At 44.5% G+C, this 13,439-nt stretch overlaps 2 protein-coding genes across 8 annotated transcripts in view; one reads left to right on the top strand and one right to left on the bottom strand.

The window, feature by feature from the left end:
• Positions 1-8,440, top strand: part of CTBP2 (C-terminal binding protein 2) — a 150,396-nt gene extending 141,956 nt beyond the window's left edge. For all 6 annotated transcript variants that reach the window (XM_075155264.1, XM_075155266.1, XM_075155265.1 and 3 more), the window contains 4 exons: positions 159-289; positions 1,124-1,251; positions 2,041-2,158; positions 3,868-8,440. In XM_075155264.1, the coding sequence (XP_075011365.1) occupies positions 159-289; positions 1,124-1,251; positions 2,041-2,158; positions 3,868-4,048 (558 nt within the window). In that variant the 3' untranslated portion in view covers positions 4,049-8,440. The remainder of the gene's footprint in view (positions 1-158; positions 290-1,123; positions 1,252-2,040; positions 2,159-3,867) is intronic.
• ZRANB1 (zinc finger RANBP2-type containing 1) overlaps positions 7,022-13,439 on the bottom strand; it is a 47,786-nt gene continuing 41,368 nt past the window's right edge. For both annotated transcript variants that reach the window (XM_075155270.1, XM_075155269.1), the window contains exons 10-11: positions 11,451-11,680; positions 7,022-10,445 (exon numbers count right to left, since the gene is read on the bottom strand). In XM_075155270.1, the coding sequence (XP_075011371.1) occupies positions 10,227-10,445; positions 11,451-11,680 (449 nt within the window). In that variant the 3' untranslated portion in view covers positions 7,022-10,226. The remainder of the gene's footprint in view (positions 10,446-11,450; positions 11,681-13,439) is intronic.

The following is a 13,439-nucleotide window of genomic DNA, read 5'->3' as shown; positions in this document are numbered from 1 at the left end:
GATTGCTCTGGGGCAGGAGCACAGCCACTCAGCACGAAAAGCGGGGTGCAGTCCTGGCCAGAGGCGCCCCGGGCCGTCTGCTGCTGCGTCAGGGCAGGGGTAGGACCGGGTCGCTGCGCCGAGCTCACTCTCGTCTCTCTCTCCCCGGCCGCCACCAGATGAGGCAGGGAGCGTTCCTGGTGAACACGGCGCGTGGGGGACTGGTGGACGAGAAGGCCTTAACTCAAGCCCTGAAGGAGGGACGGATACGAGGGGCTGCGCTTGACGTGCACGAGTCTGAACCGTTTAGGTAAAGCTCTGGCTTTTTCTCGGGTTGCCGTCTGTAGCAGCACGGCCGGGGGGTACGCGACACCCACTCGCCTTGTCACACACCGCCAGCGCTGGGGGACAGTCCTGCTGGTTTGAGAAGAGGCCTGGCACCTTGCAGCATCCATCGGGCATGGGCTGGCACTGGCGTTACGGGTGTTTGAAGGGACACTGGGAGCTTAGAACAAGCAATCAGCCTGTGTTTTTTAAAAAAAAAAAAAGCGCTCACTAGTGCATGAGAACAAATTTACTGCATTGAGTGTTGGGCATTTTTGCCCGCAGGCTGCTGCTGCTAGCTGGGAAGTGGTCGGTTGTAAGTGGGAGTGCAGCTCCTCTCCCCGCAGACTGGGGATGGGGATAGTATTAGTAGGTTGCTTGTGTTTTCAGAAACAATTTTTAAAAAAAATAAAGTGTGCTCCTACAAAGGGGGAGCCCCCATGTCCACCCCCTCCCAGCTTGTGCGGGGTGACCCACAGCCTGTCCCCGCATCCCCATGTGGTTGCAGAGACAGTCCCAGGCGTTTATTCCTGTGGGAACATTATGAACAATTTTCAGCCCTGTTGGCTCTTTTTTTTTTGGTTCGTTTTCAGTTTGCGCCCTGCACTGGAGCCGTGCTTCCTCCCCAGTGTTTCCGTGGCCATTTTGGGCTGGCAGGACGCTGTTGGGATCCTTCCAGCCCAGCTGCCATAGGCGAGGGGCTGGGGACCGAGGCTTGCGTATGCAGAGGGCAGGCCACAAGCCTTTTACCATTCATAACATATTTTATTCTCTTTTTAAACATGGATTAATCTTTCTGGTTTTTTCTCCCTGCTCCCAGTTTTGCTCAAGGTCCGTTGAAAGATGCTCCTAATTTAATCTGTACTCCGCACACCGCTTGGTACAGCGAGCAGGCGTCACTAGAGATGAGAGAAGCTGCTGCTACTGAAATACGGCGTGCGATCACAGGTACCCAGCCCCGCGGAGAAGCTGGGCTTAGCTCACGTGTGCGCCTGGACTGTGAGCCAGGAGGGGGGAGGCAGGGCGTCACCCTGCCCATGTCTCAGCAGGAGACTAGGAAAGGGGTCTAACCCTCATTTTCTTCCCTGTGAAAGAGCTAAGAAACCAAACTTTACCTATCTGTCATTTGGGCATGTTTGTGCTTGGGTGAGGGTTTTTTAGGGTGTTTTTTTACAGTAACAGGGCACTTGTGCAGCATGGCAAGGACTAATGTCCGTGACCGGGAAGAAAAGGACAGTAAAGCAATAATTGCTTCCCCTTCTAATGGTGCTAACCCAAAAAATGGTGCAGACCATAGCTGACTGCATGCCAAAACCAAATCCCAAAGCAGCGAAGGCACCAAGAGTGTCCCAACTCTTGCTGTAACTGAGCTTGCTCCAAGATGGTGGGCACGATACTCCAGCAAATGAGTGGTTCTCTTGTCCTAAAAATTGCCCTCCTGTTAAGCTGGAATGCACAGCTTCATGTCTGGCTAGCCCCTGCTTTGAAATCAGCAGGCTCAAGGCAACAGCTTTTCTGAAAGCAGAGTTGGGAATCAGGGTAGGAAACTGGTCTCCAACCCTGCACCTCAGGACAGCCAAAGCATCCTCCTGAAACAAGGGATGTGGGATTTCCACGCCTCCCCCAGCTGCCTTTATACTAACAAATACAGTGAAGTGGAAAAATTGCAGCTTATTATTAGAGGGTGATAAAGCTAGGACTCGCCTGACACGTACTTACCTTTATTACCAACTCCAGGGCGCATCCCAGAAAGCCTAAGAAACTGCGTGAATAAGGAATTCTTTGTCACAACAGCTCCGTGGTCAGTAATAGATCAGCAAGCAATTCATCCAGAGCTCAATGGTGCCACGTACAGGTAAGCCAGAGAACAGGACCACAGCCCGCCGCGGCAGCAGGTTCTCTTGCAGAGGTCGGGTTTGGGATTCCAGCTACAAAGAGAGCATGAAAGCCCAAGCAACAACTTCTACAGTGGCTCAGCTGATGATTGCGAAGTCCCTCTCCTTGGGGACCAGTAATCACATCGCTGGGATTACTAACGCTGCTTGATTTAACCACAGGTTTATAAAGCTTTCATTCTGGTGGGCCAGCAGTCACTTGTGCGGCATCTCCATAAGCGCCAGGACCCCCAGACCCGTAAACAAGCAGGACATAACTTCTAAATGGAAGAAGCCATTGCAGATTTGCTCTGCACTTCTGTCCGTGCACTGGCTGCTTGGGCTGTGAGCCTGGCCCAACCTGTGGATTAATGAGCCAGGGTAAAATCTCCACGTATAGGTCCATAGTCAGGTGGCCTAATTTCCACCTAAATCCCTGAGATTAGGGTTACTTACTTCTCCACTTTGGATGGCTCGAAGCATGCCGATAGGAGACATTAGGCATGAGGAGTCAGCTGGAGCATGGGCAGCCTTCAGCATATCACCATTGCCAAAAATACTCTTGAGATGATACAGAAAACCCCGTGGGGCACATCAGGTCATGTTACAGAGCGGAGGTGGGCAGGAGCGCATCCGGCAGCAGAGCCCTTGAGAGGGCAAAGCCCCGAGCAACGCCTGTGCCGTGCCCCTGCCCTCTCGCAACTGCCTGCAGGTCACAGGCAGCGATTGCTCACTTTGGCCAGCAGAACGTGTAGACTGAAACATCCAAACCCGGTGAGGGCATCCCTGTCGGTGCTGCTCCTGACTGCTCCGAAGCACGTGGGCAATGCCGTTACCCTGGGGACAAGCCTCGGCTTCCCGGCTTAATCTCTGCCTCTGCAGAGTGCTTCATCCTTGCTAAGCTCCTCGGGAACCGCGGCCCCGGTGCCCCTGTAAGCTGCGGTCAGCTCACCACCTTCACGGGCAGGTAAAGCCTCCCTTCGCCTCCCCGCTCCCCCTCTGCCTTTCCCTAAGGCGATGGCAGCAGCAGGGAGGTGCTTGGGTACCTCCCCGCACGTCCAACAGATGGAGGGTTTTGGCCTCGCTGCCCCCACGTCACAACTTCTGTGCGGTCACCTCAAGAAATTCTCATTTCTTCTCCTTTCTCAAACTCAGTGTCAGTTTTTGGAATACGTGTAACTCACCCTGCTCTTAGAAGGGAAGATGGATTAGATCGAACCCCATTTTTCAGCTGTGCTCTCTGGTTAGACGAGAAAGATGCAGCTCACCTTCCCTCCCTAGAGGGAAAACTTACAAACCGGGTGTAGGTGTTCAAAGGCATTCACGCGCAGGGATGATCACGTCGGCGTGCTAGCGTTTGGCATTTCAGAGAGCATTCAAGATGATTCCCTACCCAGTTTTTCAAAAGAGAAAGGGTTCCTTATGGTTCAACAACCTGCTAGAAGGTACAGAACAAGACGCAGTCCCGGTATCGTAGTGGAGGACGCTTACCCCAGACACAGCAGCGTTGGTTTAACATTGAGCTATCCCTTGTAATTTAAAAGAAAACCCGAACTCGGCTCTAGTAGAGAAGTGGCATCTCTTTGCTGCGCGTTTTCTCCATAGCCTCTGCAATGGTGGTTGGGTGATTGGCGCTGTCTGTGGCGAGCTCCGACGTGACAAACCTGCCTCTCTCTGTCCCCTCTCCCAGGTACCCACCTGGGATGGTCAGTGTCGCACCAGGAGGAATACCGGCAGCTATGGAGGGCATCATTCCCGGAGGCATCCCTGTTACTCACAATCTTCCCACAGTGGCACATCCTTCCCAAGCTCCATCTCCCAACCAGCCCACAAAACACGGGGACAACAGGGAACATCCCAACGAGCAATAGCAGATAATTTAAAAATCATTCAATAAACTTGGGACCAAGAGACATTGGAGAAGAAGTTATACATGAACTAAAAAAGAATTTGATACGAAATTTGTAATGTTGATTTTGGACAGACGCATCATTGATGTTCCAGTGTTAACGACAAAGCGATAGCAGTCAAGACTGGGGAGAAGCCCTGAAGAAGTCACCTGCTTACTGAAGCGCTGAAAACTAGGATGTGATACGTTAATGATCAACTTCTGTTATTGTGTGTTAAGTTTCCTTCATCTGTGCATCAATCACATGAATAAAAATAGATTTTTTTCCCCCTCAATTCCTTGGGAAGAACAGGGCTTCTGCACCTGTTTTCAAACCATTGCATTAAGCAATCCTTACAGAGTTACGTAGAAATGTAAGAGGAAACCATTATGTGGCTTCAGCCCTTTCCTTACTCTTGTATCTGGTTACCTCTTCTAAGGGGAGGCATCAGTACTGGCTTAGAAGTGGAAGGAAAAAATAATAATAATAATAATAAGCCTTTTTGCAGTCTCACAGGGCCAGTGACGTGTAACTGACATTCTCCTGCCAGGTTTAAGTTCTAGCCATTCCAGCCAGGATCCGTGGGATGGGGAGGGCAGAAAGGGCTCCTGGCAACGGCCGCTGCCCTCCCCGGCTAACAAAAAACCAAACTGCCAGTCTCTTCTCTGCCCAATACACTGAATAAAGTAGCTGTGCATTCACCTACGCCCTGCAATGATGCAAGAAAAAAAAAAAAAAGAAAAAAAAAGAAAAAAAGAAGAAAGTATTAAGTTTCACACACTATTTGTACTCAAATATATTTTCTCAGTTTTAAATCTGCAGCTATTTTATCAAGTGGAAAAAGTCTTGAGCTGGAAAGGGTTCAAGAATAATGTTGCATTTCCTTATGTCTCAGGAAACACTTTTTATGGTAACTTGTCAGACTGTCTATGAACAAAAACCCACTTTTTTAGACATTGATAAAAGTCTTCTTTTCTTCACGTGATATTTTATACAAGAACACTTCAAAATGTGTTATTAGATGTGACTGATTTTAACAAATCCTATTAGATTTGTATCAACTAGTTACATGTTATATTCATAGTCTTTTGTGAATCATCGCCTTTTTGTTTTTAAAAAGATGGCCTATTTTGAGCCTTTGTATGGGTACATTCCTGTTTCTGTGACAAAAAAAAAATCTTAAGCTGTCCCAAACAGAAAAGAAAAAAAAAAAAAAACCACAAAAACCAATGGCTATCAGAAGTATGTTTTGTTTTAGTGTGTTACCGTTATTGTATTTGTTTATTGTAAAGGTGGACATTTAGCGTTCAGTGCAGTTTTCAATAAAAAGTGATAAAATTTCTATAATTTCTGAAAGGTAAGCGCTCTCGCTGCAATCTGGCTAATGCTTTAAGCTGAAGACACGGAGAATGCACAGTGAGGCACAGAAGCGCAACTCTGATCACACTGTGCCCTCCTCTGAAACCGCGTACGACTGCACAGCAGAGAGGAGGTAAGTTTTCCTCTGGGACCCGCTCGTGCCGCAGTCAGCGGAAGGATGACGCCTCAAGAGCGCCGGGATTTGCTCCGGCCGAGGATCTGTCCTTGGCTTCCTGAAACTGGCTTTGAGAAACCCTGTAGAAACTCGGTTCAAGCTTGCTGCGTGCAGATCAGTTTTAAAATTGCTGGGGAAACGCTTGCTGAATTCCATTTCCTATCGGGACTTTCAGGTGGTGCTATCCACGAGCTGTAAACTTATTCATAATTTGTGAATATTTAAAATCAAGTGGGACATTATATGCAGCCTAGGTGGAAAAAGATCGCTGTGGTTTCCATTAAGCTATGAAGGAAGCTACACCTCAAACATTTTTTGTACATGCTCAAGAAATGGAGCATTTACAAACCAGTGGGGAACAAAGGCGAAAACATGCCTGAGAGGTGCCAGCAGCGTCAAGGCCCGCGCCTTCCTTTCCACCCTGTCCTTCACACTGCGTCAGAGCGCCAGCGCACACGGCCTTCGATGGGGCGGAGAGCTTGCTCTGGAAAGGGACTAAAAAAAAGCTGAAACCAAAAAGTGTCTAGGTTACAAAACTCTGTATTTTGTTTGCTTTAAATTAAACTGAAAACTAGTTACCAGCTTCAAACACATTAAAAGAGAGGTCACCTCTCATAGGTGAGTGACCATTCTGTCAGTGGTAACAGCACACCAGAGATTATCCGTGAACACCACGAGAAACCAGGAGGATCGCACAGGTTAGTTACAGAGAAGGTGTTTGGGAAACACTGAAATGACGGTAAAAACCAAGAGGAAAACATTTAGTTGATATTAAGGTTTAGATTTGTTTTAAAAAATAAACTAGTTCTGGTACTTTCATTTGTTTTTAAATAAGCAGTTGCGTCCCCGATGGGTGCAAGTACTTCCCTGCGTCGCAGGATCTGGTGCGCCGGTGGTTCCTCGTGCACTGCCAGCAGTGGACTCCGCACCAGGACAGCGAGAGGCTTAGCTCAGACCCCACGGGGAACAGCAAACGCTGTTATTTTTCATCCAACACCCAACCTCCCTCGACCAAAACCACGGAGGGATGCAAACGCAGGCAGACAGCTTCCACCGAAGCGCTACAAGCTCAACGAGCAGAAATGAAGAGGTCCCAAGGGTTACGAACTAAAGGACACGTTTTGGTAACTGCGGTTTTAGGAGTCCCCTCCGCTGTTGGGTTCCAAGCGCCCGCGGCGCAAACACCAGCAAAACACGCAAAGAGAAGATCCGTGGAAGCGGAGGAGTATCATCGCGATCAAGATACGCCGAAGCGCCGGGAAGTGGCACGCTGCAACTCTCAAAACGGAAAATTACTGGGCAAAGAAACGAGAAACGAAGAGTTGCTGCGGAAGTTGTGCCGTTCCTTTGCTGACAGAGCCGTACTGCTGTTGTCAGGCTCCAGGCAGGGCGGCTCTCCCTTGATGACGGATGTCAGAGTAGCTAAAAAAAAAAAGCAGCTTGAAGGTGACAGACCCACAAAAACCAAACCCCCCCCTAAAAAAAGGGGTTAAGGAAAGTTACTGAACAAAAGGGGAAAAAAGGAAAAGCGGCAATTAAGTAAGGGTCTCTAAGTGCACACAAACCAATTTTGTTAATGGAGTAAACATAATCTAGTAATATTTGCCATAAGCCATGCAGCAGAACTTTGGAAGAATCCAGAATTACTAAATTTTAATATATTAAAAACAAAAGAAATACAGGGATTTTCACTGAGGAATTCATAAATAAAACCAGAAAAAACGACCAGATGTAAAGGAGGTAGCAATGAAAAGCCAAGTTCTGTGCTAGGAAAGCGTGTGCTACTGCGAGCAATAATATGAGGAAAATAACACTGAGAAACCCAGTTTTATATATATGCACTTGGCTAAAGAGCAGAACTTGCCGACAAGCTGCAAGGTAGCATTTGCAAATTAATCTCAGTATTTGTAAACTTTCAAGTATGTAATTCAAGGAGAGAACCCATTAACGTACACTGACTACTGTGCTAGCACAAAGCAGGGGTTTGCATCTCTTTAATCTACAGGTACATGAGGTTTGGATTACTTTGATTTTGAAAAAGATACTTCACCAGTTCCGAAATGACCCGTGAAGCGTGTTAACCTGAACATACCATTTTACAGCACATCAGAACAAAACAATAATGATCAAGAAAGCCAAGAGCTCTGAAGTACCAGGACTGTCCTCTCATACCAGAACTAGATAAATATCAGAGAGCACGGTGCATGCTTTTGAAAAACAGCTGAACTGACTGCACGCTGAACTTCCACTGGCTATGGCGAAGTGCTGGCGGGGGACGGGGATCCTCGGGCCACAACGCAGGCTGCCCACGTACAGCAACGGGAGATAAGGAAAGGCGTGCTCGTCGAATTTGGCTCAAGGTAGACTTTCACATTGGTTATTCTCCCCATGTTACAAGGAAGCTTTACTTCCTTAAACGGAACAGTACTGCAGAAAGCAACGGGGGGATGTTAAAATTCTGCACAGCATTTTGCACACCCCTTGAAGTAGCCTACTGAAGGTAGGAGCTTATCCTTTTGTCCGTTCAAACGGTGGTCTGCGCAGGGAAGCTAGGCCTGGGTAAGCTAGGACCCGAATTTACAGCGATCGGGTTTCTGAACGAGACCACCTAAAGCTGGCGTGCTTGGTCCTGAACTAGAAGGACCTCCAGAAGCGAACTGGGTTACACCGCGACAGAGAAACGATGCCACCAAGCACACGGCGCAGGCCAGCTCAGATCACGCAAATTCTCATCCCAGCTTACTCTGCCTTCGGTTCCCCTGACAGAAAAGCTTTGTGTCCTCCATTAGACGAGGTATAAAAGGATTCACGGCAAGGTAAGGACAAAAAAAAAAAAACAATTTAGAAAGCAAACTTGAAACAGGACCATGTGCTTGTGAAGAACCTCTTTAGTATCTGCGGTTTGCCTGTTTAGTTCAGGTAAATCATACGTACATTGCAGATAGGCATGCATTCTTTTACCTGAAAATTTGCGCATGCACCAATCAGAGGAGATCTAATGGCCAAAAAAAAGGTGAAGACATTTCATAATAAACCTCAATGGAATCTGGGATGGGAAAATTGCTAAGTTAATACAGTACTTCATTATTTCTATACTTTTGGTGTCGTCACCAAGTTTCTGTAGGAGTTGTGCACATTTCAACACCATCTAAGCAGCATTTGGAAGAAAAAGCAGCAAGTTCCTCAGGGTTTCCATAGCTCTGAACTACATAAAAATATGTGCTATGGGGCTTCTTTCCAAATTCTAATTAAAACAATTTCATCTACTGCAAAATTCCGTATTCAACCACCACACCATCAAAAGTGCTTTTCCAGAGAACCTGAATTGCACTGTATATGTAAAAACTGGCATTAACCTTTAGTGTTTAAGTGAGATTTTTAGATAAACTTTATCCATTACAGGTTACATGGCTAAAGTTATCAAATATAATAAAATTTCTACTGGAGAATATACTCTGAACTTACAATCTTAGGAACTTACATAAGTTTAAGTATGGCCACATCAATCAACATGCAAGAAATTCCCAGGTTTACATACTGAGAAATATATAACACAGTGCTTTTAAAAACAACTTTAGCATAGATTCTTCTTTTTAATTAGAACTGCCAAGTGTATTCTCACTAGGTTTAATGACTGAGGAGTAACCCTTTAAAAAGGTGTTTTTTCATTTGCAGCAATGTTTAAGTTGATGAAAGAATAAATGATAAAATGATTCATGGTTTGTATCACAGCAAGACGGAGTGTTGACAATACGAAATTCTCAATCATGTCCGAGTTCTCAAATTTCTCACAATTTTGTTTAGTGTATGCTCACTGGAATAAAATCCCTGTATTTTAGGTCACTTCTCTGAATAAATATTCTTACGTATACTGAAAGGAATCTATTAACTATCAGAAGAAAAAAAAAGGCAGAGAAAAAAAACTTTTTCAGGAAACAAATAATTTCACTCAATGAAAAATTTAGCTTCTCTTCCAGTTTGTTCCGTAGAGTTTAGATTTTATTATACGGGCACAGCAGTAACTAAAATATTCGTAAAATAATTAATGTATTTTTGCTTATGACTTGCTGTGGATATTTTGTGCAAACAAAAAAACCTCACGATCTGACCTGGGCACTAGTGAGATTTCACATAAAAGGGCCTTTCACGGAAATGTGTCAGAGTATCTAAGAGGTGATGTAGAATACCAAGTTCTACTGTAAAAGAATCTCGGCGGGAAGAGATATCCATCTAACATGTGCTTTCGTAAGTGCCCTTATTTGAAAAATTTCTTCGCAATAATTAAGATGCTGGTATACTTTTCCTATTACACAACCTCTTACACAACCACATGCGGTACATTTATAGACAGATTTACAATCAGAAAGAAAAATGTTTTTTTCTGTCTTGATAATAAAATTAGCTGTTTTTTGTTTCTTTTTCTTTGTTTTTATACAAACTGTAGTCCAGCCCATTTCGCTCTCTTCACGCAGCAGATGAGCTTCTAGACTCTCTCCATGCTGGTTAGAAAAATCCTTTACAGCATGTTTCCCCTAGAACTGGGTCGTTCCACAACGAACTGCTAGAGCACAACGCTAACTCCGGGTCAGACACTCTGCGCTGGTAGTTTTCGTTTCAATTTCTTCATCATTCATCATCATCATCCTCGTCTTCCTCGCCATCGGAAAGGGATGTACAGGGGCGGATCTGTCGGTAGCGATCGAGCCACTTCTCTACCATCTGGGTGACCAGCGGATGATTGCGCCTACGAGAGCTTTTCTGCATCGCAACGAGAACCCCTCCTTCTGTCACACAGCAGTCCAGCCATTCCCGAAGCAGCTTTTCCTGCTGCTCCTCATTACCTATCTTTGGGAGAGAGAAAACCGATTGAGAATGAGCCTTGAGACATTACCAGCAACTTAAGCAAGCCACCTGCGATATTCTGAAATAGCCAGGCTAGGGGGGCAATGCCGTTCCTTTTCAAAGCTGACCGAGTTAGCGTACTCTTCACCGCAGCTGGGAGTCTCCGAAAGCCAAACTGATGCACACTGCGTTTTCAACCAAAATTTGAAGGCTCTGGAAATATTCTCCAGCTATTCTTCCCGTATCTAAATTTTTCAGATGTGTGTTTCCAATATAGCCTTCCTATATTTCAATTATTTGTGAGCAACTAATTATTTATGGTAGGCACAACATACAAGGAGGAGAAGTCCTAAAAGAGCCCTCTGGCTTTACAAAGCAGCTTTTAGGAGTCTAGCAGTTCTTGACAAGGAACATTTCCTCTTGTAAGACACAGCAAATGTTGTGGCTTGCTGAAAAAATATCCCTCTCTAGACTTAAAGCCCACACTTTTTCTCCTTTATCTACAGGATATCCACTTTTTGCAATTATTTCAGGTTTTCCAACCCTCCCTTCCCCCATGTACACACTTTACTGAAGTAGTTCCCCGTCTTTATCATAGTTATTAAAGAAGAAACAAGTTGAGTTTCATTAGAAAAAGAGGTAGAGTATGCTGTAACTACTGGCCAATATTTATGTTGCATCCTTTAAAAAAAGAAAAAAAAAAAAGGCATATTTCAGTCTCGCATTAGTGTCGGAATCCTTATTTCTGGGTCCTTTTCAAGGTACACTGGTATTCACATGCACAGTGAAGTTACATTCAATTTACAGAGCTATAAATAAGCATCAAATTTGTGGGAAAATATCTTTCAGAATCGCCTCAAATGATGGGGAAGGGAGCAGTATTAATTAAGCAGAACAGCATACCCCCATAATTCTTTGAACTGCGAAAACGTACGGGGCTACAGAGACTGCAGAGGCCGCAGCCTGGCAGCAGCGGTGGCAGGCACCAGCTACCCGAGCACTCCTTACCTCCTGGGCAGAAAGGAAGTGAATGTGCAGTAATTTCCTCTCGCTATCCACCAACGGTAGAAAAGTAACAGTAACATCATCATCAGTGTTCAAGTTAGCACCAGCACCTCGATTGCCATAACCATCGTTCTCCATGGCAACCAGAGCAGAGAAATGGCCCCTCGTGTAGCCCAGAGCGATAGGACTTTTCCAACAAAAACTCTGTTCCCATAACAAAGGCAAATACACACCTACGACAAGTTAAAACAAGGGGTGAGACTCGGAACTACAATGTTCAGCAGCGAAGAATTTTGATACAAACCTTTTGCTTTTGGCTAAAGGCAGGAACAGCAGCACATCACAAGCATTTAAAACGTACTTGGTTTGGTCTACACTAACACAGGTCACACTTTTCAGTACAGCTAATTATTATTAGCTTAACATGAGATTAGTCAAGTAACTCTGCAACTGTACAAATTTAGACATAAAAGCCATTACAATTACAACCAATACCACATTGGCATTCCCCTAAAATCTACAATCTACAGTATAGTGATGAACAAGAAACAAGGTTAGAAAAGCAGTCTTCTATGTTTGGTAACTCTTCTTAAAAATAAAAAAAAATTATAAAGAAAAAACCATCAGATTCTGCATCACAGAAATAAAAGCTACAGTCAGATGTCTATTTTTACCAGAACACAAATTCCACCATCTGCTTACAAAACTTATTATTAAAAGAACTTACTGCACTAAATATTATTTAGTACCTAAGTATGTAGCCTATCCCAGAGACAATGGGACTTCTCATAAACATTGTATTAATAGATTGAATTAACCCATATCAATTATACATATCTAGTCTCAAAAAAAAAAAAACCACCCAAAAGCTGATACTATTTTGTTCAGATACAACAAATTACTGATGTCGCAGATTCGGAAAGAAACTGCAGTTTTTATCCCCACTATTTTTAGCAATAAAGACAGTAATTCACTTGAGGTGCATGAAGTCTCAAAATAAAACTAGAACTCTTTTCTTCTAAGAACATAAATAATTCTTGGTGTGTACTGCTGCAAGACAACTTAAGCAAAAGCATGCCTTACCTTGTGACCGTTTAAAAATAGCCACGCATAAACTTAAGTGCACATGTAGCATAGCAACCTTTCATAGTACAGCTGCTGCCAGTAGGTTAGGAATAGACGCTGCAGCAAAACAAGGCACTTCACTTCTCCAACATCCATGGAGATGGAAGGGCAACGCTCAAATGGAAATCTGAGGCAGGGGGTGGTTTGGGAGGTTTTACTTAAGTTTAGAATTCATCTTTCTTTGCCGCAACAAAAGTTAGCGGGGGCTACTGGTAAATATTTGTCCCTTTTTTCTCCATTTTTGAATTAGCCATCAAGAAATACCTGCAAGTCTTTCCATTTCTTTTAAATTAAGATTCACACAAGTTTTTACAACACCTAGATCTAAGGACAAATCCATTTAATACCTTCTTAGTGCTCCCTTCCTCCCATCCCCGTTACAATGAAGTCTCACTGCAATTCAGTGCTAAACACAGAAGATGCAGAACAAGGAGTATGTGTTAACCAAAAAGTTTCAAGCCCTTACATTTAGGGAAAGAACCAAACATCTGGTCAAAATTCAAAGCTACAATGAGTATAACATACCAATAGTCAAATGAAGACAGTCCCTCAATTCCTGGAAATTCATTCTTCAGGCACACTCAGAGAAACAACTTCATCAACTTTTTTCCAATCTTTAGTCTGAAGCATCAGCAAAACAATCAAGCACTGAGGGTTGGAAACTAATTTATTAATATTGTATGCTTCATTTAAATATTATGGTGCTATCTATATACACGTTGGTTAGGTCTCCGAGGCCTTTCAGAACTGAAAGCATCAGCACCCTCAGGGTGACTGCTCACCCCTTTTCTTCCACAAGTTATGATCATGGAGATATATCAAAAGGTCCCCTCCTTCCACTCACAAACTGGGCCAACTCTTCAGGAT

Source organism: Calonectris borealis, chromosome 7 (genome assembly GCF_964195595.1).
Source record: "Calonectris borealis chromosome 7, bCalBor7.hap1.2, whole genome shotgun sequence".
NCBI classification, from domain to species: domain Eukaryota; kingdom Metazoa; phylum Chordata; class Aves; order Procellariiformes; family Procellariidae; genus Calonectris; species Calonectris borealis.
Note: the sequence above shows the minus strand (reverse complement) of the source record. Positions and strands in the feature narration are given on the sequence as shown.